We start from the raw sequence: 25,662 nt of genomic DNA on the forward strand, positions 1-25,662 counted from the left end.
AGAAGGCAGAACGATGCTTAGGGAGGAGGGAGGTGGAAACCTTCTAAAAAGGAGGAAGAGAAAGGATAATTTGTGAAAACTACAGCCTGGACCTCTGGACCATGAGCCTATGTGGTGGGAACATGAGGTACCCCCACCCATGGCAGACTGTACATCCAGCACCCTTCTCCCAGGTTCAGCAGGTACAGGGCACAGGGAATGCTGGGCAGGAGGACATCCTGCAGGAGGCACCTACCAAGGAGCTGGTGTAGGTGGGGTCAGACGTATCGTCCTGCAGGTAGCGCGAGAGGCCGAAGTCAGACACTTTGCACACCAGGTTACTGTTGACCAGGATGTTCCTGGCAGCCAGATCTCGATGCACATAATTCATCTCTGCCAGGTACTTCATCCCAGCAGCAATCCCTCTGAGCATTCCCACCAGCTGGATCACTGTGAACTGCCCATCGTTTTGCTGCGAGCAGAAAGAGCAGGCACTGGGGTGAGCATGCAGAGCCCACAGTGGGATCAGGGCCACTCACCCTGACCTCAGGAGGATGCTGCACCTTCCCAGAGAGCTCCAGCTGCCCTGTCTGATTACAGAAGAGGTAAGCACCCCAAAAGACATATTCGGGAGATGTATGGCACACTCCAGCCAGCTCCCAAACTAAGCAAACAGGCTGGGATTTACAAACAGGACACCAACATCTCATTCCCTCATCCCACAGCCCACATGGCCCCGCCTCATGGGGCATCACAGCACCACTTCCCAGCTGCCAGGGAGATCTGTAAAGGCCTGAATTACCCGCAGGAACGAGTCCAAGGCCCCGTTCTCCATGAACTCGGTGATGATCATGACCGGCCGGCTCTTGGTGACCACCCCTTCCAGGCGAATGATGTTGGGGTGGTCGAACTGGCCCATGATGCTGGCCTCGCTCAGGAAATCGCGGCGCTGCTTCTCCGAGTACCCGGCCTTCAGTGTCTTGATAGCCACGTAGATCTCCCGCTTGCCTGGCAACTTCAGGCGCCCTTTATACACCTCTCCAAACTCCCCTGCGAGCGCAAGATGGAATTAGGTTCCTCATTTAGGTTGGAAAAGACCTCCAAGATCACCAAGTCCAGCCTTTGATCAATCAACACCAGAGCTACCTCCTCCTCCTCCTCCTCCTCCTCCTCCACACTAAACATTGCAAAGAGCAAGGAGTCTTCACCCAGCTGAGAAATGGCAGCCAATTCACACTTCAACAACACTCTCCTCTACAAATCTGCTCTCCTGTCCTCTTTAAAAGGGCCAGTGTCTGCTGCTGGGGACATGTTTAGGTTTGCAACCTTCTCCAAGGTGACAGAGCCTAACATTGACACAGGCAGAGGCTGCATCTGCCTGTGCAAACCCCCACAAGGAGGATTTGCAGGGAAAGTGCATCCCCATTTAAGGACTACCTCAAATATCAGGTGTCTGTATTGTTAATCTCAGCTGCCTTTCTGCACATCACTTATCTTGGGGTGGGAAATAATTGGGCTGTTTACATTGCTGCTCTCTGATTTAAAATACAGGGAATGCAGGAGAGCTTTCACTTCACCAAAGCAAAATTTGCCTGTGGAGGAATTATATTTAAGCCATGTTTGCAGCCACTTTGCCTTGATGAGCAGCAAAGGCCAGGTGACACATTGCTGAACTTGATCCCAAACAAACTGACTCATTGCTTCCTCAAAGCTTCCCCTCCCCAGCTTCTCACTTTCTCCTCCAAGAGTATGACACAGTTATTTAAAAATGGCAATAAAACAGCACAGATCACACACACACGTGTGTGTGTGTGTGTGTGTGTGTGTGTGTATATGTAGGGGAGCATGGCTCAGACTACAGTGAGGTCAAGCTTTTCTTGTTATCTCATGGAAAATCCCAAGAGGCCCCATGGTCAGCCAGTGAATACATTCCTGGAGCCTTTCCCACCTCAGAGGAACTTTGAAAGCGTGAAACAACCTCACATCCACCCTAACCCACCACAAATCCAGGAAAGCCTGATGTTTCAAGGCTTCACTGAGGCCTTCCAGGTGAAGGACTGTGTGTGCTCCCCCAAAAAGTTTCTCCAGGTGGGTGCACAGCCACACAGGAGCAGCAGAGAGGGCAAGGAAGGATGGGGAGCAGGACACACAGAGACCCACCTGCCCCAATGACTTCTTCAATCTTCACAAAGGACACATCGATCTCCTTGGCGAACTCTCGGACGGCTTCATTGGGGTCCTCGTAGGTGAAAGGGTCGATGTAGATCTTCATCCCTGGAGACCCTTGTTACAGGGAAGGCAGGAAGAACAGCAAAAGGGAGAGAATTACAAAAAAAGAGTTAACAGAATTGTTTGGGTTGGAAGGAGCTCAAAGTTTACTCCATACCATCCCTCATGAGCAGGGACACCCTCACAGCCTCTTCTAAAACCACTTTGCTCCAAGCCCCATCCAACCTGGCCTTGAACAATGCCAGGTACAGTGGATCCCCACCGTCTCTGGGCAGCCTGGAAAACAAGAACAGTTGTACCATGGCCCAGAACTGGAGACCCTTCTGTCCTCACACTCTCCACTAAGTGGCCACTATCACTGTACTCACCTACACCACTCCCACAGACCCTTATCATTCCCTTTGGGCCACCAATTCACCCAACTCTCCCCTGCACCTCCTCCTCTCCCTCTCTGCCCTCCACTCCCCTGACATTATCCTTCCTCTTTCTCCTCCATGGCGATGGGAGCAGTTACAGACCTGAACTACAGCATGCTGCCTTCACAGTGAAGGCTTTACGAGGCTCCACGCGTTAGTGAAGAAACATTTATTTACCCAAAAAGGCCTCTGATGGCTTTGTGGCAGCTACTAAATTGACAGAGTGCAGCAATTATAACAACAACTGCTATGGATCCGTGAAATACGGCTTGGCCGGGCGCCGGGACACGCCTGCGGTCCCTCGCCCGGGGCAATGTGTGGCCACAAGATCTGGCCACGCTGCAGGGACACACAGGAAGTGGGCTCTTGCCCTTTTCCAAGGGGGAAAAACCAAAAATATTTCCCCAGATTTCCCAAAGGGGTTTGCAGATGTCACGTTTGGATGGCAGGGGCTTACAGAGATGACAAGGGCACAGTGGTGAGGCACAGTGAAGACACAGGGCTCAGCTGGCACCAGTGCTGTAGTGCCACCCAAAAGGGACCTACAACAGGCTGTGGCATCCCCCAGGGTGGATGGGGGCAGTCAGCTTCCTGTGCCATTTCTCACCCAAAAAGGGGGCTGTGGATGACATAGCAGCCCCTCAAGGTCATCTCTGGAGAAGACCAGGAGGGACATTGCTGCCTGGTCCCTTCCCCAAGGTACTTCACCTTTATAGGGATTAACATCCTTCAGTTACACTGTTCAGGACCTTTCCTAGGCCATGATCCCATCACACCAGTGCTTCCCAGAGTCCCCCCAGACCCAGCATACAGATGGATGCATGGACAACAGCATCACTTCTGCACTAGGAATCTAAATCAGCTCCCAGCTGTGAAATAACTCAGGAGGATGCATGAAAGCCTCACAGTGGGCACTGCTGGTGCCAAACAGCCACCAGGAGAGAGCTGTGGGGCATTGAGGACTCAGGAAGGACCAGGCAGCAGCATCCTCACCCCTAAAAGGGGCCTTTGGGGCAGAAGTTCTGCACCTCAGAGGCAGAGGAGGCTGCAATGAAGCCATCTGTGCATCTCCCAGTTCATAAATCCCTTTATGGCTCTGTCTCATACACTTTAACTGCCCCATAAATTCTTTTACAAGAGCAGCTGATGCTCCAGCCAGGATTACAAAGGGATTTACAGGATCGTAACAGAGACTAGCTCACGGATCAAAATATTGAAAGAATAGAGGAGAAAACAATGCCCAAGTTTCCTGTTCCCTGTCAACGCAGGCTGGTTTTTAAACACCCTCTGATGTATTCATAGGCTCAGTAATCACCAGGATGAACTCCCACCTCATCCTCATCCCATCCAAATGAGGAATTGGGGACCTAAACCCACTCCTCATCTCTGCCAACATCAGCCCCTGGCTCACCGTTCCCACACCAGCAAAGGCTGGGTGAAATTCCAGGTACTGGAGCACACCACCAAAGGCAGCCATGGTGAGCCCACCTGCAAAGAGCTTTGTACTCTTAAAATCATCCCAAGAATCCTGAAAACTGGATTAAGTCACTTTTCACTACTGCAGACAAGGGCAAATCTTTTATCACTCTGTGAAAGTTGAAGCGCTCTGCACCACGACCCTGACTCCAGCGGCCAATTCCTTCTGGCATCTTGTTTCCTTGGCAATAAATATCATGGGGACAGAGAAGAACACTTCCTGCTGATTTGCTGGTGCTTCAAAAGGGGATTTTTCCTATTTCCCCAGTCTCAAAGCTCCCAGTAAAGCCATGGAAGGGATAAACCACAAAAATTTACACTCCAAGAGACCCCATCACACCCCAAAATCCACTTGGAGTGCTCTACCAGCAGCCGGTGATCCCAGGGGGATGCTGGAGGGATGGCAGAGCTGTGCTGGGAGGCTGTAATTGCTGTGCCACTGAACACATGGTGATTTGTTCCAGAGGATGCTCTCATTTCTCCATTAGTTGCTCACCACAAATTTCCCACCTGTTTTGCTCCAGCCTCTGCATTGACAGAGTGCCCAGAGGCTCACTAACCTTGACAGGGTATTGCTGGCACCCTGGATTTCTGATGCCAGTCATCACAGCCCCCAGGTTTAGAAACAAAGGACAGGCACATGCTTCAATTGCTTCCCTACCTAGGTTGAGCATCCTGGATTTTGGGCTGCCTGGGATGTGCAGTAGGGAATGCTTCAAAACAGGGGGAAATTGTGAAATGTGAAAATTCAGTCTGTCTGCAGCCTGATTTGAGTTTATCCATCGGGCATCAAATTAACCTTGCCCTGCCCCCCACAGTGCAGCAACATGGAGGAAAGAGGGAGGAAAAGCACAGGTTTGTCATCACCCAGTGATGTTTGAAAAACAGTTTCTTGTTTGACAGGAGGTTCAGGGCCCCCCAAAGTACTGCCACCACATTGGGAGGGTTCAGTGTGATGCCGAGAGGGTCTAAAGAGATCCAGTGTGCTTTGCTCTCTTGGCTGGGCTCTCCTGCTTATCTCCACTCCCTCTTCAGCTCTCTCCAGCCCTCCTGTTCTTCTCAGTCAGGCCGATTGCTCCATCCTCATTCCTCCCCTCTGCTCACCCATACTGCTCCCTGCCTTCCCCACCCATCCTTCCTCCATCCCTGCACCCCACACCTCTTTCCCTCAGGGAGGCACCCAGGACCAAGATGGTTCTTCCCACAAGCAAACTGAGAAGCAACTCTAGGAGAGCATAAATGGGATTTTCATCCCACAGGGATGAGGCATGGAACCAGTGGACACCAGGAAAATCCTGGCCCCCAAAGCTGCTGCTTTGCTGCTGTATTTTCATTTGCAGTGCTGGCTGCTGGAGGGGCACCAGAGCAGACATTACACACAAATACACCAGGAATTAGTTCTGGTGCACAGCTCCACCAGCCAGAGATCTCCTAGGAAAAGCTCAGGCTCTCCTCTAATTGTTTGCCAAGAGGATCAGCAGCCCAAAGCCAGTTAAACATTCCCAGTCACTGGCTGCACATCCTTCCCAGAGCAAGGTACAGAGCAAACACCAGCCACACAGCCAGGACAGCAGTAATGCCAGCAACCCCAACCATGCCCCCAAAATCCAGAATCCCTGTAACAGCTCAGCATCCACCCAGACCCAGGCAGAGCCTGTGGCAGGAGATCAAGGGGATCTTCTGAACTTGTGAACACCACCCTTCTCCCTTCTTTCCTCCTTTGGGAGTTTTCACAGCATTCTCTCCCCATCCTTTGTCCCCTACACCCCCCCTGCCCCTGATATACCCCCAAATCCATCATCATTCCCCAGATCCCTCCTGGTACTCTTCCACCCACAGTTCTGCACCACTGCAGCCTGCCCTCCCCCACACCCTGACAGGCACAAGTGGACATCTCCCCTGTGATCCTGTCCATCTGCCATGGGGCTCCCAGCACACCGCAGTCCCCTTGGAAGGGGAGGAGTGGGGCACTGCCGGGTGCAGGTTTGGGAGCTTCTCCCATCTGCTTTTCCCCCCTTCCCTGCTCACCTCTGCCGGTGCTGTAGTGCTGGAGTTTGTCACTGTACACCGCCTCCTTGCTGTAGGCACGCTTCCTGGGGGAACAGGGGAGACAACAGCCAGGCTTCAGGCACCAGCAGCTGCTGGTGGCCCCGGGCTGCTCCTCTGCCACCAACACCCCACGAGCAGTGGCATCATGCTGCTCCCTCTGGCCACGTTGGTCCCCCATCCCACCCCTAATCTGCACCTTACCACCTCCACCTTCCAGGGACACTGATCCACGGGGACCCACCTGCTGCAGACGATGGAAATGGCCACCAGGGAGACGATGAAGACCACCCCGGCCGCTGCAGACCCCGCGATCAGGGGCAGCTGCTCTCTCAGCTCTGACTTGTAATCGTCTGCAAGAGAGGAGGGATGGGGTCAATCCTCCCTGGCATGCTCATGGAGTGGGAGCAGCCTTTGGGAAGGGATCCCCTCTGATTCCAAGGGTGCAGCTCCCAAGGCAGTGGGACAAGGAGGATCAGGCAAGGGGATCAGCTGAGGCAGGAGATGAGCCAGTGCCCTGTTGCACTGGGTAGCACTGTCATGCTTGGCTCACACACCTTTGGCTTAAAGACAGGAGAGAGAAGATTCTGGAAATCATGTCAGACCAATGTGCGTGGGCCCAGTTTCCCAAAGAGATGAGGTTCACAAGGGGGCTTTGTCCATGGCTTTGGCATTTCCCATTCATCAAAAAATCCATTTCTTGAGCAACCTGATTTACCAGAAGGTGTCTCTGCACATGGCAGGGGGCTGGAACAAGATGAGTTTTAGGGTCCCTTCCAACCCAAACCTTTTTGAGACTCTATGATTTAAATCTGTTGGCCAATTTGACCGATTTTAACTTGGGGTCTCACAGATACAAAATTCCTACAAGTTGTAGGAAAGGAGGAGAACACCATTAATAACCAAGCCAGCCAGAGAATGCTGTGCCAAGACTTCACCCACATCAGACATCGGAGAGTTCACACAAATGATATCCAAGTTCATACAATGGTGAACTTTGGGAGTGAGGCTCAGGAGACCCTAGGAACCCTCACCACAGGTCTGCTTGTAGGTTTTAATATCTCAACATTTGCAGAGCCATGGCACCCACAAACATCCCTTCCTCACCAAGCATCCCTTGGAACCTCCTTTGTCTGCTCAGCCACTCCCTGCATCCTTCAGCAGCAGGCCATGGTGGCACCAGGAGGACTGGATATGTCTGGGGGAACCCCCAGAAAGCTACTGGCACCCTCCCTGTGTCTCCCCCATCAGTGGTGTGGGTATTCTCAACAGGCAGCATCCAGCAGATCCCACATTCCTGGGGCTTCTGTAGCATTCCAGAAATACCCTTCTCTCCAATTGCCCCATTGAGGTCTGCCAGGCTGTGCCAGCAGCCACATGCAAGGGTTAAAATAAAACTTACCCAAAAGAAAGCATTTAGCACTCTTTTATCTGTATTTTCTACTCTGCAGTTAATTACTGGCACCTAGATTTATCTCTTGCATGCTGCTTAAATCCTGAGAAATTCTCATCTAACAATCAATTATTATTTAATAAGCTACACAATCCATTCTTATTAAATTTCAATTAATTGCTTATTTGAGGCAGGATTTTTCTTCTTGCTTCTCTAATCCTGAATTTTTGAGGCATTGGAGGGGGGTTTATTACCATTTCCTTCCCTTTGGTCACCCAGCATGGTTTTCCTCTTCCCACCCCAGCTGGCACTCGACATTAATGCATGCTTGGGGTGACCCGTTTTAGGCAAGAAGAAAAGCTTTAGGAAAGAAGAAAAGCTTTAGGAAAGACAGGCAGTGAGGCTGGGAGCCATGGATGTCACCTAAGCCAGCAGCAGCAGGGAACAGGCTCTCAGCTGCCCCAGGGGTAGGAGGATGTAGTGGTTTTGTTTCGCCAATTTAAGATTTCCCTGATTAAAAAATGCCTCTAAATTCACTAATTTCACTTACCTAAATTCCTCCCATTCCAAACCATGACACAGGACCTGCTTTACTCACCAACTTCTAGATAACTCCTGAAGCTGGGATTTATGGAAAACATTCCCATGAGTTAGTAGCTTCTAAAGGAAGGCGGTGTTGTGGGTGCAGGAAAGGGCTGAGGCCAGAAGAAGCCATGAAGGTGATGAGCTGACCCAACACACCCCTTTGGCATGGGAGATCAGCTTTCAATGGGTCTGACCATCCCAGCTGTGCCCTGATGGCTCAGATGGACTCCAAGTATCCCAGGAAAACATCCCAGAGTCCTTCCTCCAAGGGACTACAACCCTCCCTCATGCCAGAATCACAGCTGGTGCCAGAGGCTTCTGTCCCCGCAGCTCAAGGCAGCAGAGACAGAAATAAACAGCGGGGAAAGCCTGGAGCCAGGAGAGCGAGGGCGGATCGCTCCTCCCGCGGGCGGCTACCGAGACACCGCCGTAACCCCCGGCTCCCGCCACGCTGCCCTGGCACAGGGGCTGGGCTGTGCAGACCAGCTCCTTCCATCCCCCAGAGCAGGAGGCACGCCGCGCCGCACTCACCGTCGGTGAGGGTCTGGAAGCACATCTTGCCGCTGTACTTGCCGTAGCCGGCCACGGTGCGGGCGCGCACCTGCACCACGTAGACCATGCCGGGCCGCAGCCCCTCCAGGCGCGCCGTGTTGGTCTGGCTGCGCGCCATGGACGAGTTGTACTCGTTGTGGTCCTGCGGGCACCCCAGAGAGCCACCGTCAGCGGGACAGGACAGGGGACAGCGGGAGGACAGTGGGAACGCAGCCCAGCTGTCCCTGTTGAGGGCAGGATGGGGTTCGGCTGCAGGGGGATAAGGGAGAGGCTCTGCTTCTGCTTCAGAAGCGTTCCTGACCCAGGGGATCCCACAGGAAAGGCTAGAAGAATTGGGATTGCTCAGCCTGGAGAAGGCTTTGGGGTGACCTAATAGTGGCCTTCCAGTACCAGAAGGGAGCTACAAGAAAGATAGGGATGGACTATTTATAAGGACCTGGAGTGACAGGACAAGGGGGAATGGCTTTCCACTGCCAGAGATACATTTAGGTTGGATATTCAGAAGAGAGTCTCCCTGTGAGGGTGGGAAGGCCCTGACACAGGTTGCCCAGAGAAGCTGTGTCTGCCCCATCCCTGGGAGTGTCCAAGGCCAGGATGGATGGGGCTTAGAGCAATCTGGTGTAGTGGAAGGTGTCCCTGCTTATGGCAGGGGGTGGAACAGGATGAGCTTCAAGGTCCCTTCAACCCAGGACATTCTATGATTTTATGAAACAGGACCCACAAGGAACTGGGGAGGCCCCTGCTGCATGTGCCTCCCAGGCAGCCCCTTGGTCCCACCAGAGCAGGGAGCATGGAGTAGCAGAGGGAAACAATAAGATCATCCATAGTAAAAATAACTTATGAACAACAGACTCCTCCTCTTCAAATGATTGACATCCTTGTGCATTTCAGAAACATCCCACAGTAATGGAAACCTGGTGTCCCTGCCCACACTACAGGGGTTGGAACTGAAAGAGATCTTAAAAGTCTCTTCCAACTCAAACCATTCTGTGATTCCACTAAACACTAAATGTGCCCTATGAGACCCTGCCCAAGCAGGTTCAAGAGCAGCTCTCTGCTGAGATCCCCAGCCCCTGCAGTCCTGCTCTGCTGCCACAGGTCCTTGGCCTAAACCTTGCTGGAAACCTCATGTCGGTGTCTCCACTGTCATTTTTTACCACGTTCCCCAATGCTTTGCTGGTAAGAGGCCACTGGTGAAATCATCTAATTATTCATACTTAGAGGAATTCATTAGGGCTGGCGAGACACAGCAGAGATGGAACAGCTTGGGCCAGGCACGGTTCATCGCAGGGGTTGGAAGTGTGTCCCCTGCAGGACAGGACAGCTGCCAGGGACAGGACCAGTGGTAGGCAGTGACCCAGGGCAGGTCCATAACCTTCCCTGGTCCTCCCCAACCCCCTCCCCTCCTCCTGATGCTATCCCCATGATTCAGGTCCCTGCTCACCCTACCAAATACCAGAGCCAAGGCAGCCACAGCCACTGCTGTGCTGGCTGAATGCTGCCACGGGGAAGGAATGGCTCAGGCTGGACAGGGCTCTGAGCAACCCGATCTAGTGAGAGGTGTCCTATGGCAGGGGGTTGGAACTAGATGAGCTTTACGGTCCTTTCCAACTCAAGCTGCTCTGCGATTCTGATTCTGGGATGTAGCATCTGCAGTCACAACTCACTCCCACCTTCTGGATGCAGCTGGGGCGAGCTGGTGCCCATCCTACCTGACCATTCCCAGCAGAGCCTGTCTCAGAGCCCACTGATGGTGCCCTTGCCCCCATGCCCCCAGCCCAGCCCCCACGGCAGGGCTCCCTGGGCTCACCGGGGCCGGCCTGGAGCCCACGGTGCTGCCGACGTCGGGCGTGCAGATGCGGCTCAGCTTCTCGTAGTAGCGGATCTCGTAGTCCAGGATGATCCCATTGGGCTGCTCAGGCTGGGGCCAGGACAGCGTGATGCTCCTCATGGTGGCACTCACCTGGTGCATGATGGGCACGGTGGAGGGGGCTGCCGAGGAAGCAGGGAGCGAGGGAAAATTAATGGAGAGGGCTAGGAAAAATGGCCTTGAGAGGGGGGAAAATCCTCACAGCATCCCAAATCTCCCATGCCTGTGGTTGGCTTCCCCATGGGAGCAGCTCACTCATTAGCAGTGGGAAGACCGGCATCTTAGCAGCTTTATATGGAAGCAGAACAGCAAGTCACTGAGGGAATTCTGCAATTTAAACCAACTACTCCTTTTAATTAGGGGCTTGGAAATCCTTGGTGTTCCTTCTCCCTGGGACTGCTTGCTCCAAGGATGTCTCCCATGGTGAGAGAAACACAGCAAAGCTCTCCCCAGCAGGGCAAACGAAGGTTTGGTGACAAGGTCCAGCTCTGTGTGACATCTTTTGCTGTAACAGCTGGGGAGCCAGCACTCAGCACCCAAGGAGCTGTGCCACAACTGCCACCCCACATGCTCTCAGAAATGGGATGTGGGAGCAAAAATCTCCCCACCCTGAGAACAGTGACATGGAACCAGGGCAGGGACACCCCAGCCCAGCCTTGGCTCCAGAGAAGCTGCTGGGGCTACTCTTAGGGGCTCTTAGGGGATGCTCATCCTCAGCACCCAGTTGTGCTTCTCCCAGGAAAACAGCAACACTGTCCTTCCACCACTGGGGACAATCAGCCACTAAATCAGTCAGGAGACCCTTTTCCAAATGCTTTGTGCCCTCCAAGCTATACTTATACAGGGAGAGCCAGCCAATATAGCCCTAATCCTGCACTTAATCCTATCAAAAGAAAGGCATCCAAGCCTGTCCACAGCCTAGGGGGCACTGGCATGTCCTGTGTGCAGAGTCAGCTCCCAGTCCAGCCATCTCTGCCCTCTTCCTCCTCCTCACCATGCCTACAGTAAGGGCAGTGCTGGGCAGGGAAAATGCCTCCCCTGCGTAAATCCAGGAAATACCTGAACCCAGCACAACCAGCCAGGGGCACAGGCATGGAGGGAATCTGGGGGTGGCAGGAGCCCTGTTTCTCATGGTTCCAATGGAAGATATGGATAGTTCAGCACTGCCTTTGTTTACCCAGATTATTTAATCCTATATATTTTTTTTAATCTCTCCACATCTGGTCCAGGAAGATGCTCATGGACTGAAATTAAGCACTCAGATTGACTGCTGTTTTATTAACTCCCATTAGTTTGGATGGGGCTGGGAAAACGGTTGGAAAAAAACGCTGCAAAGCCAAAGATATTTCAGAGGGAGAGCACCAATGCCATGGATATCCCTGGTGCATTTCCATCAGGTGACCCCACAGCCCAACATTTCCATTTTTGTAATCAGCCTTTGCATGACAAACAGGGACCACTGGGGTACAGACAGACAGATCAGGGTCACCTGGCTGTTCTCAGCTCCCCATGGTGGGAGAAGAGCTAAAAAACACCCAAAAATCCACCCTTTTTTCTCCTGAAAAAAATGGCCTAGAAACAAGAGACAGGTTTGGCTGCACGTGGTTCAGCAGGCAGCAATGCCAGCCAGGCACAAGTGTAGATTTGTATTCCCTGGAGCCAGGAGACTGAAATATTTACACTGGTTTACACTGAAATATTTACACTGAAGTATTTACACCAGGTTTCTCAATTGTGCTATCCAGAGGGAGCAGGATGGCGAAGGCTGCCTGCCCTGGCACAAAGCAGGAATTCCCATTCCCTTTTTAAACCCAGAGCACGTGAGTTTCCATCCCCTCTGATCCTCAGTGCAGCCCAGGACCAGTGTCCCCCTTGCCATCTGCACACCCACCCCCCCAGTATCCCTGTTTGACCCAGAGCTGCTCATTCAGCTCCTGATGCCTGACTGGGGACAGGAAAGGGAGCAGGGGAGCCTGGAAAAAGAGACGAGGAAAATGATGGGAGAGGGATGTGCCAGAGGAGACAGAGCCTGGACTCAGCCCTGGGATGCTGCTCCCTCTGTGCTGTAACACAGTCAGACTGTTATTTCAAGGCTGGATTCACCCCATCTCCCTTCTCCCAACTGGAAAAATGGTGATGCCATTTCATCCCCAAGCAATCTAGAGAGGGATAAAAGCAGGTATCAGATTGATATTATTCCACAAGCCAACTCTCATCCTGCCCAGGGCACAGGAAACCCTTCCCTATCCTCATTCCTTTTCCCCCCCTCTTCTGGCCTTTCTCCCCGCTCAGGGCTGGGAACCCCACAGCCATCACACAGCCTCACACCCCGGGAGCTTTTCCTTTTGGGCACGGAGCTTGCAGCCGGCGGCGGGGCAGCCACACTCCCGGCACCACGCGGCGCTCACCGGCCTGGTTGGTGGTGATGTTGACGGAGACGTGCTGCTGCGGGAAGGGGCTCTTGCTGGACACGCCGTTGACCGCCTGGATCTCGAAGGTGTAGGGGGTGTGAGCCCAGAGGTTGCTGATGAAGACGCGGGTGTCGGTGAGCCCCAGCTGGCGGGGCACGAAGTCCACGTTGTCGTCGCAGCGGGAGCAGGCGCGCCGGTCCGAGCGGCACTTCTTGCAGACGATGTTGTAGGTGACGTCGTCCCGGCCGCCCGTCTCCCGCGGCGGGTGCCACTCCAGGATGATGGACGTCTCGTTGACGATGGAGATGACGTTGCGAGGCCCGGATGGGACACCTGTGGGAAAGGAGAGGCGCTGAGACGGGTCCTTGCCCTTCCCTGGAGGCTCCAGCGCAGAGGAGGACACCCCAGGGCTCTGCACTATTCATCACCTCCTCCTTGAGGAGGGATTTGGTGTCCACAGCTTTGTTTAGGCTCAGGGTCAGACTTCCCACACTGGCAACACCAACCACTTGCACTGCAAACAAGTTTCCCAGATGGAGATGACAACTCCCATGCCGCAAACCCACTTAAGCCTCCAAAAAAACTTCATGTGGAATGCACACAGATCCATCCATGAAGCTGGACCCCTTTTAATCCCACTAGGAGATGCTGAGATAACTGCAGTGCTCACATGGAGAAGCAGATTATCCCAGCAAGGGAAAAATCACTTAGCCAGCACCATGGAGAACCAGAGAAGGAGCAGGAGAAGAGAGAGTCAAAAATGGAAAGTGGTTATTAAGGGTTCAATATCTCAAGTTGGAAACCCAGGAATTTCCCAGCATGGAGGAAAGCCAGCACCAATCTATGGTTTGCAAGCAGCTCCCATGTTGGACAAGAGATGAAAATTGCATTGATCAAAGCTGCCAGCAGCCATTGCAAATACTTCAGAGGATGGGAATTGAACACAAATCCAATTGCAACACTGCTGGATCAGGGCTGCAGTCCGTTCAGGAGGAACCCAGGAGAGCAGCACTGAGGTACAAACACACAACTGCACAGATCCAGGGAAGGATTTGGTGTCAGCAAGGACGGCTCTGCAGCCAAAACCACAAAATTCAGCTGCTTGGTTATATTAAATAAGGGAAGCAAGGAATTCCTGATGTTGGCTGGGCTGGGGCCTGCACTTCCAAGAAAGAAAAAGGACTTTGCCATGATACAGGGAGCAATAAAAATGATGGAGGATTTGACCTTCAAGGAAAGGTTAAGAGAGAGAAGCACACTCTGTCTTGGGGAAACCCATCCCACAGGAGCCCTCCTCATGTATGTGCCAGAGAAGATCATTAGGGCTGTGGATAAATCAGCCCTGTTAGTGGCCAGGGATGGGCTGGACAGGGACAGATCCATCAGCACCATGGTGACATGGCTGATGGGAGGGAGAGGTCATTCTGCATGGAGACACTCCGGGAGCCTCTCTAAGCTGCAGCAGTGGATAATGCAGATGAAAGATTTTGTTCAAATGCCCAGAGAAATAACAGCTTTAAAAAAAAAAAAATTAAGATAATAGAATTCCAATCCCTTTAACCCTTTTCCTCTTTATGAGTAGAAGTGTCTGTTGTGGAGCAGCCATCAGTGCAGCCTCCTTCCTGGAAAGGGCTTTCCTGTACCTGAGGCACCACAGCATTGTCAGGCTGTCCCATGGCAGAGATGCCACAGAGAGTTTACAGGAGGGTTGTAGGGGCCACAGCAGGGGCAGGAGCAGAGAGAAGAACCTTGGTTCCCCAGGGGAACAAGACTGCAGGACTCACAAAGGCTCAACGGGATCAATATCAGTTACCCCCAGAAATCTGCAACCTGTCTTTCACAAGCCTTGATCCAAATCCTCCCTCCATACCTTAAGCAGTTAATACTTTTTCAAGAAAAAGGAAAAAAACCCACATTTCCTCCATTTCCCAGTAGCAAACTGCTGCCTCCCCAAATTCCTCCCACTTTAATTGCAACCCCTTCCTTCCTCCACAGGGGCCCAGGAACTGCAGGGATCACCCTTGGAAGGGTTCCAGTCCAGGGCACTGCCAGCAGCTCCACAATGTTATGTACTCCTCTGACACAGAGAAACTTTGTGGGTGAACAGATGGCACCTCAGATTGGAGCACTACAAAATCAAGCACTGACGAGAGGAAATAAAATCAGTAGAGACTTTTTTCCTGTACTCTTATAGCACAGCACGGTTGTAAATCAGTTCTGTAATGAGGCATAATAAAGATCTGTAGATTATCTGTAGTTGTGCAACCTGCTGAATACCTGTATGAGAGCTCAGGTGATCCAGCAAAACACACAAATCCTTTCCTTGTTTCCTTGACGTGTGCTTTGGGCACTTCCCAGCATGGAGGGTCCGGAGCATCCGTGTGCTAAAGCTCCGTGATAGGCTGGCTCAAGGGCCTGCAGTGTATCTGGGAGGGGAGTTGAGGCCTGAGTTTCCAGCAGGATGAAGAGCACAGCAGCTCTTTCCTCTCTCCTGGGCTCTCTTCCCACCAAAAGACAGGCTTGAGGACACTGCTGCCGTGCCAGGCAGCTCGGGCAGGCAGCCGAGCAGCGACGCATCGCTGAATACCAATGCTTAATGCAGCCTTCCCCCTATTAAAAAATACTCCATCTGCAAGACTATGAACAAGACAGCCAGAGCAGATAACTTTAAATCCTAATTTATCCTGGGGACTATCTCCCTGCCATCACCGCCGCTGCCCGGGTGATGTATAAATTCCAGAGGCTGCCAGTGAGGCGGGACGTGGGGCCATCCCATCCCTCTGCCTTGCCCGCCCAGCCGCGCTCCTGCTGCCATCCACAGTGGGACAGGGGGAGAAGATAAAGCAAGGTGGATTGAGACTTTAGCCCTGCTGCTGCCTGGAGGGAGGGGAGAGGCTGCAGCCCCAGGCCCAGCCCCGTACTCACTGGTGCAGGCGGCGGCCGGCGGGTCGAAGTCTGCCCGGTAGTAGCCGTTGCGGCAGGCGCAGAGCGGCGAGGCCTCGGCGGTGGAGCGGCTGTTCGGGGGGCACGGCACGCACAGCCCCGCGCCCTGGCTGGCCTTGAACGTCCCTGCAGGGCAGGCTGCAAGAGAGAGCAGAGCAGCTGGGTCCTGAGCTGTTCCAGGACACAGGGGAAAGCAGGTCCTGTCCTTGGAATGGGGTGGAAAGGAAGGAGGGGAGAGGAGACACAGAAAAGCTTCAGATTTGTAAATGGCGTAGCACCTTCCCATGGATCTAGGATGGCCAGAATTTTTCATGTTGGCTGTGGATTATTCCTGAAGCTACTAGACAAACACTGCAACCACATGGCAACAATCTTTAGCCAGGCAGAGCAAGGGGTTGCGGTAGCTGCTTTGCTCCCTACTGCTTGTACCCCACCAGGGGTAAGGCAGGGGGCTGTGGGACCCCCAGCCCCAGCAGCACCCGTGGGGATATGGACAAGCAGGGGCAGGACAGCGCTCCTCTTCTCCTAATCGGTCCCTCTCCACCACCAAAAGCCCAGCTCAGTTCCCACAGCTCTTTTTTAATGCAAAATTTAAATATTTAATTAAAGAGTCGGTGTGACGCCCATGACAGTGTGTTATGGGTCCATCCTGTTCATCCCCCACAGCCCAGGGCTGGAGCTTCCCAGCCTCTGAGTTCATTCAAGCAGGAAATGGCATCTAATTCATAATGGAGAGGATGTTCCAGTTACAGTGAGGGTTTAATCAGCCACAGGGGAGGTTTCATTAATCAACCATCTCACTGCTCTGTGGAGAGAGGGCGAGGATGGAGTGACAGGGATGGGGTCCCTCATCTCCGCCCCACCCCACCCATCATCACCAACGGGCACTGATGAATGGATGCTCATCCATCCCTGACATCCAACAAAATCTGATGGAACCAAAGGCTGCAGAAGGGAATATCTGTATTTTGGCACATGCACCCAAGGGATCAGACTTCCAGCTAGCCCAGGAGAGACTGGTCCTGGCCTCACACCAGGGTGGTCCCAGCCCTGTCTGGCTCCTGACCCTGCCCCTGTGATGCCATCCCCCCCAAGGCACAGCTCTGCAGAGAAACACCCGACGTGTCTCATAAACACGGCGATGATTGAGATAATGGAAAGTGCCTCTTAGCCCCTGTCTGCTGCATCAGGATATGAGGCATCTCCTAGCAGCCATGAAGAGGAAATTAATAGGAGCAAGCAGGAGTAACCACTTTGATGCAATTTCCTTGGGAGATAGTGGACCATCTAATCTTTATTGGAGCCCTTTAACCTGTCATTCAAAACTCATGAAGGCCTCCTGCTCACACAGCCTTCCCAGATATTAACAGATGATAGAAAAGAATAAATCAAAACAATATTTTACAATTTTATTATTCAGAAGATTTCCACCCCCCCACACACCCAGCCTGAGGCACACAACTGGCTGCAATGAACTGTCTCTTTCCAGTGGCTCTGACAGCTGGGTGGGGATGTGACATTCCAAAGGAACCAGCCACCATCTCCCACTGCCCTTCCTTTTCCCCATCAGAGGACTGCCGAGTCCTCCACATCCACCACAGCCATCCCATGAATGTGGCATCTTAAGGAAGGCTCGGGGCCATAATCCAGCACCTCATGCAGTGGGCAGTGAGACACACAAGGTCACCATGCAGTCCAGAGGGTTTGAGGAGACCTTCAGGATGCTCCACAGCAGAAGGCAGAGGGATGCAGACCCTTCCCCAATACACACACAGCACAAGGAGGCACAGAGTTACACAGACACACAGGGCAGGACACAAAACCACAAATGGATACCAAGGCTTTGAGTGCATCTCCAGCTCCTCACCTCTCCCTTCCCCCCATCGCCTTGCCACCGTGTCCCAGCAGCCTTGTGCTCCCACAGGAAGGGGGAACATCCATGAGACATGCAAGGGGGACCTGTGGGCTCTGGAGCTGGAGGATGTGTCAGAGCACACCTGAAAGATGCCAGATTCTTTAGAGGAGCAGGAAGGAGAAGGCACTGGAACCAGGGAACAGCCACCTGTATTTTGATGGAAGAGAATGGAGGAGGGAAGGAGGATGATGCAAGGATTGCAGTGCTATGAGCAAGCCTCAGTTTTAAGCCTGAGGGCATGTTGGTGGGTTGGTTGAAGATTGTCAATGCTTAATTACAATTAATCTGAGTGGTGCTTTGTCAAAACACCTGAACATGGCACCCTGCACCCCAGTGTCCACTGGTTATCACTTCGCTTATCCACAAATTCCTGTAATCTGCAGGCACGTGGCTCTTAATTGCTATTATTACCAATTGGCTTTTCTCTCCTGTAATTACACTGTGCTTGCCTAAAGTCTCACACAGTTTTGGGGAGGTGGATGCCTTCTCCTCCCTCCCAAATACGCCATGGGTGCAGCACTCCCCTTTGGCTGCTGCCCGTGTGTCCTCTCTTTCTGGGGGAGCTGAGCCATGAACCTCATACTGAAAACACAGCACAAACCCCCAGGGCCCTGCAATGCCATGGTGGGATCCATAATCCTTCACATGGCAAACCTCCAGTCCAAGTGCAAGGCTCAGATGGAAGACTTGAGCCCAGGAGGGAGCAATAAATCACCCACTAATGGCCAATGCAACATCTGCCCTAATTTAGGGGCTGCTCCAAGAGCTTTGCAGAGCTGGCAAGGCCTGCATCCACGACAGTGTGTCAGACAAGTGCAGGATGAGGCTCTGTCTCAGCTTTCCCTGGGGGAAGGGACTCTTTCTGCCTGTGCCCAGGCTATGGCACAACCCGCATCTCTTCAGCCCAGAGAAGAATTAATTGATTGTTTATTATGGGGGCTGGATAAGATTAATGATGTGCTTAACTATCCATTTCCTCACATTTAGGCACCAGGGGTGTGTTTGTAAATGCTGAGGCACAGAACTCCTCCGTGCTGCTCAGCAGGGAGGATGCTCAGCACTTAACCCCCCCACAATCCAAAGCTGCCCACGGATCCATCATCCTGCCTGCACACTAGGAATGCTGCACATCCCAGGTGTCAGTTTGCCAGCAGGACTCCTTTTCCAGGGTTGACATGTCTGGAGGTGGGAGAGAACATCATTGAGGGGCTGGTAAAACTCAGGCTTCTTGCAGCAAGATGTCATCAGTGGAAATTTGGGGAAAAATAGCTGCAAATTGCTGTCACCTCCAAGGGGTGACTGTAAGGACATGGCCATAGGGCTGGATACAACTGGGACTCCCAGCCAGAGCTGAACCTCTCCTATCCCCCCTCAGAGGCTCAGAGGAGGGATGTGTCACATCTCTCACACAAGGCAAACACCCAGTGAAGGCACCACAAAACCCCTGTCCCATCTGCAAAGCCACCTCCATCTGCAGCTCCCAGAATCACAGAACCTCAGAATCTGAAAATAACAGAATCACGGAACCACAGAATCATGGAGTCACAGAACCTCATAATCTGAGAATAACATAACCACAAAATCTGAGAATAACAGAATCACAGAACCACAGAACTACAAAACATGCCGAGTTGGAAGGGATCCCCAAGGATCATCAATCCAGCTCCTGGCCCTGCACAGACACCCCAACAATCCCACCCTGTGCATCCCTGACAGCATTGTCCAAATGTTCCTGCAGCTCTGGCAGCCTTGGGGCCGTGCCCATTCCCTGGGGAGTCTGGACAGTGCCCAGCAGCAGGATGGATTATGGAACCACTCGTGGCACACAGCAGCACTCTGAGGGCTTTTAACTGCTTAACACTCTCCTGTATCCTGCATCATAGTATTCCAGGTGCCAGGAGTCCTAGAAAGAGCCAGAGATAAGCAGGATCTCTCGGCTCATCCATCCCTGCTCCTGCCCGAGGCAAGCCACCATCACAGCCTCTGTGGAAAGGGTGTAAGTGTGGGGATATTCAAGCATGGGGGCATCCAAGCGTTTCACTCTCAAACTAAATCCTCTCAGCACCTGGAACTTGCACTTTTTAATTACTCTCTCAGGGAAGCTTAAGTCAAAAGAGGAAAAAAAAAAGAAAAAGAAGAAAGGAAGAAAGAAAGGAGACATCGCCTCTACATTAACTTGCTCTAAAACTCCCTGGGGATGCAGACTGGCATTTTTCCTTCTCAGATTTTAAAAAAGGAGCTTCTTTAAGGAATTACAGATTCAGCAGCGATTCAAAGAGCCCTGACCTGCCCCAACTCTCACCAGCACCCAGCAAACCAAGTCAGCAGTGCCTCATGCATCCCATGTCCCTCTGTCCCTGCTGTGGCAGAGCTAACCCCATTTTCCAGATCTCCAAATTCACGCTTGGGTTGGGCTCCCTTTTGGGTCCAGCGCTTTTCCAGGGCACTCCCAGTGTCTTTAAGCACACCTGTGGCACTCTGGCACAGCAGGTGATGAAAAGCTGCGTTAGAAGCAGCAGCACGGCACGAGATGATGCCCTCAAGCAAGCTGGAGGTGTGGAGAGCATTGTCAGGTGCAAAGGCACTAAAGAGCCTGGATGATCAAGCCTTGCTCCAAAAAGAGATGTGGAAGCACCAGCAGCATCCCTGGGAGATGGGCAGCAGGGCTTCAGGACAGCACAGGTCAGGAAAAAAGGAGAAATTGTGGCTCATTGCATTTGCAGCCTGCCAGAAAGAGATTCAAGGCCCCACTTTCTGCAAACAATAGTTTATCTTTAAGAAAAAATACTAGCACCTCAGCCCAACATCTTGTGCACAATGCTTATAATTTTTTGATTAAACTCCCCCAAAAAGGGAGGAGTTGTTTGCTAGAGACCCCTTCTGCTTTTTGTAGACACCACCAACACAGAATCTATCTTTAAATATATTAAAAAATAAAATAAGAAAAAAAAAATCAGTTTTTCAGCCTTCAAGCTGGTTAGCCCCAGAGATGGGTGTTTTGAAATGCTCTCCTTGCCATCCTGCTGTCACCCTGAGCGGCCGAGACGCTGGCTAGGACACCCTCGCAGACACTGTCAGCTGAGAGACACCATCCAGGCAAATAAACACCCACACAAAATCGTGTGCTACAGCAAAGTGTCATCGGGAGGATGCTGTGACTACAGGGGCAGCCACTTAGCACAGCCTCCCAGGGCTCCCACTTGCCCCTTGGGGCAGTGCCAGCAGCACTGGGACACTGTGATCCTTGGGGACACACACAGACCCCGGGCTGCCACCCAGTCCATGCCTTTGGGCTTCAACGCTTTGATGTGATGATGACACAGGCAGCAGGTTGGGGGGAAAAACAACAGAACTGGGCAGGTTGTCACCCACAGGCAGGGGCTGTCATCTCCCACCTTCAAAGCATGACAGGGGCACTGCTTTCCCACCCTGCTCTCATCTCCCTCGTTATCCTCCCTGCACACATCCAAGCAGGGAGCAGGCATGTGGTGCCAGAGGTTTAACTGCACCCCTACATGGTGCTCTCCTGTCATCCCTTCCCTCCTGCCTCTCTCTTGGGGAGGGGGCTGGCAGGTTGTTTTGTGAGGATTTTGCCCCATACCTACTTTATAATGATCTGATTGCCTTTCATATTAAGCCAAGTGTTTCTCCAGGAACACCTCAGCCTGGCACGGCCACGGGGAGCCCAGCAGGCAGCCAGCAGTGCCAGGGGGTGTTCTGCCATGCCACCCTCCGCCAGGCATCCACAAATTAATCCTGAGAGCTTGCTGTACTGGGGGCAATGCCAAGCCAGGAGAGCTGGGACGGTACCTGCATCCCACCTTCCTGACCATGGCAAGAAAGGAGACTCAGCCCTCAAACACCCATCAGCCACCAAATCCCAGCATGCAGGCCTCAGCACAGAGAGCAGAGTGCAACCCGTGGAGGAACAGGCAAGTCCAAGCATTCCAGCCCTGAAGTATCCTTCTGCTCCCATGGAGGGAGCTCAGCACAGGACCCCAGGCCATGCCAGAAACCACAGCGCATGGGGACAGGACAGCCAGCAGAGCCATGTCCCAACACCTCATTTTGGTGCAAGCTTCACCATTGTGTAGCCAAATGCACAAATTTTGGCTCACCCATAGATGCTCCTGCCCCACGGCCATCCCAATTACAAACAGCACCCTCCTCATTGTGTTCCCTTCTTTCAGCACAGGCAGGAACTCAGGAGATAAACTCATGAGATAAACATGAGCTTCCCAGCACCGGGCTGGCATCCTGCGGGCACGGGCTCTGTCTTCTCCCTGCTCCGCCTGACGCAGCCGCTTAATTAAACCAGCCCTCCACCTCAGGAGGAACAGGCTTAGATCTGCCTTGGGACACATGTAAATTAAAGTCAGAGCCGGCCTGCCATGGTTTATTCATGGAGGGAAGTAATATTCAATGTGGTTTTACCTTTCTCAGGGCTTTTTTTTGCTGCTTTTCTTCTCATGGATGAGAGATGAATTGGAGCAGGGCAGGATTTCGAAGGTGCTTGCGGGGTAGGGAACTGTGCAAAGCATATTAGAGGCAACAGGACTGGATGCATCACTGTTCACCTCTCCCAAAATCCCACCCCTCTCCCAGAGGAGCAAATACCTGGTTGATGGAGCAAGGTGCTCACAGACTGAAATGCTCACCAGAGTGAGCCCCACGTGCTTCACTGGAAGCAAAATGTTGTCCATGCTCACCCAGAAGCAGTTTTGCTCCAGAAAGGCTTACTTGGAAAAATTAAGGGTCTCTGAATGCAAAGGAGCTTCAACACCAACTGTTTAGGTGACATCATGGCCCTAAACAAGGAGTTTAAGCCTCAAGCAGGGCATGGAAGCAGCTGGTTCAGGCTCCCACGGGCCTGGCTGCTCACTGCCTGCAGCTTCCCAACAGGTCCGTGCTCACCCATTTAATCACCACTCTGGGCTTCACTCTCTCTGTTTTTCATGGTTGGGAGGATTTTGAAGGTCTGAAGAGAAAATCTGTCCCAGATGGATGGAAAGAGAAGAGCAGGCACGCCCTGGGCAGATGGTGCCACGGGGCTGCCAGCTTGCCACAGAGCAGGGAACCCACTTTGCTCTCCAGAGCAGCCAGAGGAGGGGGGAAAACCCAGCAGTTGTCATGGTCACTTTTCCAAATCACTGTTCCCCACTCGGGTTTTGTTCTGTTTTAGTTTCCACTTGGCTCCAGGCTCACTGCCCAGTCCCATGGCACAGCTCCCTGACCACAGCTCCACTTCCTTGCCATAAACCAGCCAGTCTGAGTGATCAAACTGAATAAATTAATCAAACTCCAGTCAATTCACACACATACACAGGGAGGTTCACAGCAGAGCGAGCAGCAGACACATGGCCACAGCAGTACCAGGCACAGGCAGCTCCTCACTATCCTCACTGCTCCAGCTCATTATTCTGAGTCAACAAATGAAAGGGGGATGAAACTGTCATCAAGGATTTGATGCTATTTAACCTCTTCATATTCTTCTTTAAAAACAGATTTGGCAGCTGCAGCCTGACACAGGACCTTCCCTCTGCCATCCCTGCAAGCAGGAGCTTCCAGTGACAGGACAAGGGGGAAGGGCTTTACATGGACAGAGGGCATGGCTAGATTGAATATTGGAAAGAAATTCTTGGGTGGTGAGGCCCTGGCACAGGTTGCACAGAGAAGCTGTGGCTGCCCCATCCCTGGAAATGTCCAAGGCCAGTGCCTCACCACCATCTGTCATTCACAGTGAGCCTCACAATGAATTTGGAGTAAAAAAATGGAGGACTGAGATTCAGGTCAGGACTTATGTCCCAAAATCAAAACCCCCAGAGATGCTCTACTCCTACTCCAGGCATCAGACTCCATGGAGAAATATTTTTTTTTCCTTCACAAACTGCAGCAATGTGAAACTCCAGAGTTGTCACAGACTGGAAGAGCCAATACTCCCATGTGCCACCTAACCCAGGATATCATGCTCACCCCTCAACACCTGCATGAGCTATCGAGCCACCTCATCAACAGCAAAGTAAAAGGGCACAAAAATTCCTGGAAGATCTCCAGGAGAAGTTCTTCCCCCAGGTACAGAGCTGCTGGCAGGGCCTTACAAGTTGTTACAAGCCCCCTGAAAAAGATGCATCTTTTCTTTGCAACTAGAGATTTTGGGAAGCACTGATGTCACTCCGTAATTCCAGCCCCTCTTCTGACTGGGAAATTGGGATGGCATTGCCACTGGGCTCCCCAAGGCACAGTCCCCTCCTGGCTGGGAAGCAAACATCTCCCATCCCTAACAGAAACTAATTAAGTACCTCTTCCTCCTTCTCCAGCTCATGCCACGCAGTGTCCCCTCAATTTAGAGAGCATCAAGTGCTCATTAATTACGTCTGAAGTGGTTCCTCATTAGTGCTGACACCGTGAAGGAAGAGTCACCCCAGGATGGGGCTGGGGAGAGTTTCAGCCTCAGGACCAGACTGGCACTGCTGGCACAGGCAGGGGGGACATGGGGACACCCAGCTTCCCTGTGTCCCTGCCACAGCACTGCAAGACATCATGCCTTGGGTCACGCTGGGGTGGTTGAGATGTCCCAACATGGAGTAGGACATTGCCATCCTGGTGGAGGTGAGCCCTGGGGGGCTGTGGTTTGGCTGACTATGCCCAGGAATAGATTGGCCATGGGAGGATGGATTTGCCATGGGAGGATGTTCCAACCAAGGCACGTTCCTCATCCATCCCAAGAGCACCATGCAAGAAATCAATTAGAAAAACAATTAAGAGAGCTTCCCAATGGATATTTATAGTAGAACAAGCCATAATTACTGTTCCTGGGAGGAAAGGCACCTTCCTACCCAGCTGCAGAGAGGAGAGAGGACACAAGGCACCAACAAGGGTGGCACCTTTGAAAAGCCCTTCCAGCCAAACCATTCCATGCTTCCATGATTCCCATACTGGGTCACCCCTATGCCACAGTGGGGAGGGCAGGCAACCTGCTCTAGAGCTCCTGGACAGGAAAGGACCTCCTGCAAGCAGTGTGAGCACTCTGGCACTGTCCATTTTGGTGCCACCACTGGGGACAGGATGGATGTCTAGAGCTGCAAGGTGGAAGAACACTCACTGACCCCACCTCTGAGCCCAGACAGCTTTCCCCTACCTAAATTTCCACCTGTGTCTGCACTGGTGATAGCAACAAGCAGGCACAAAGGAGTGGTCTCCTCCATCCTCAACATCTGCTACACATAAGTCAAAGCCACCTGAGATTGCAGGGATTTACTGTACATAGGCAGCTTGGTAAGCTTTTCTTAGCTGTGAAATATAATTTGCACCTTGGGCTCTCTAAGAATAAGTTGTCTTCAATAATAACACACGATTAAGAGCTCAGGAGCAAATCCGATGTGAGGCAGGAGATCTGTGATAATCCCAGGTCTCTCTTGTCACTCCCCTCCAGCACTGCCACCCTTGCTTGCCTGGTGTGCTGACAGATGTCCATGGCAGAACCAGGAGATTTGGGTTTAACCAGAGAATGACAGTCCCTGGAAACACCCAGAGAACCTTTCTGCCATGCCCAGAACCATTTCAAATTCTGTTTTGTATCACTGCAAAACCCACAAACATCAGCGTAATCCCTGCTTGGGAGGAGGGTGACCAGGTCCCTCTGCACCATGGATGGGACAAATGCCAGTGTGCACCAGCCCCTACCAAATCTATGTCCAGGGCCAGGGCAGATCTGTTGAGCCTGGATGCAATACATACTATAATAAAGTACAAAATAAAAAATTAAAGTGTAAGTCAATATCGTGTCTCTCCTCAAGGGCAATTTCCTCTCTGGGCTGCAGACCCAGCAAAGCTGCTTAAGCCAGGAT

General features: G+C 52.3%; 1 protein-coding gene across 1 annotated transcript in view; it reads right to left on the reverse strand.

Annotated features, from left to right (window-relative positions):
- LOC110474083 (ephrin type-B receptor 1) overlaps positions 1 to 25,662 on the reverse strand; it is a 77,183-nt gene that overhangs the window by 13,530 nt on the left and 37,991 nt on the right. The window contains exons 4-12 of the mRNA XM_021537200.3: positions 15,883 to 16,038; positions 12,955 to 13,290; positions 10,487 to 10,668; positions 8,656 to 8,818; positions 6,391 to 6,499; positions 6,129 to 6,193; positions 2,140 to 2,262; positions 782 to 1,029; positions 236 to 451 (exon numbers count right to left, since the gene is read on the reverse strand). Coding sequence (XP_021392875.2) covers positions 236 to 451; positions 782 to 1,029; positions 2,140 to 2,262; positions 6,129 to 6,193; positions 6,391 to 6,499; positions 8,656 to 8,818; positions 10,487 to 10,668; positions 12,955 to 13,290; positions 15,883 to 16,038 — 1,598 coding nt within the window. The remainder of the gene's footprint in view (positions 1 to 235; positions 452 to 781; positions 1,030 to 2,139; positions 2,263 to 6,128; positions 6,194 to 6,390; positions 6,500 to 8,655; positions 8,819 to 10,486; positions 10,669 to 12,954; positions 13,291 to 15,882; positions 16,039 to 25,662) is intronic.

The sequence above is a fragment of the Lonchura striata genome, chromosome 10 (assembly GCF_046129695.1).
Source record: "Lonchura striata isolate bLonStr1 chromosome 10, bLonStr1.mat, whole genome shotgun sequence".
Lineage (NCBI taxonomy): Eukaryota > Metazoa > Chordata > Aves > Passeriformes > Estrildidae > Lonchura > Lonchura striata.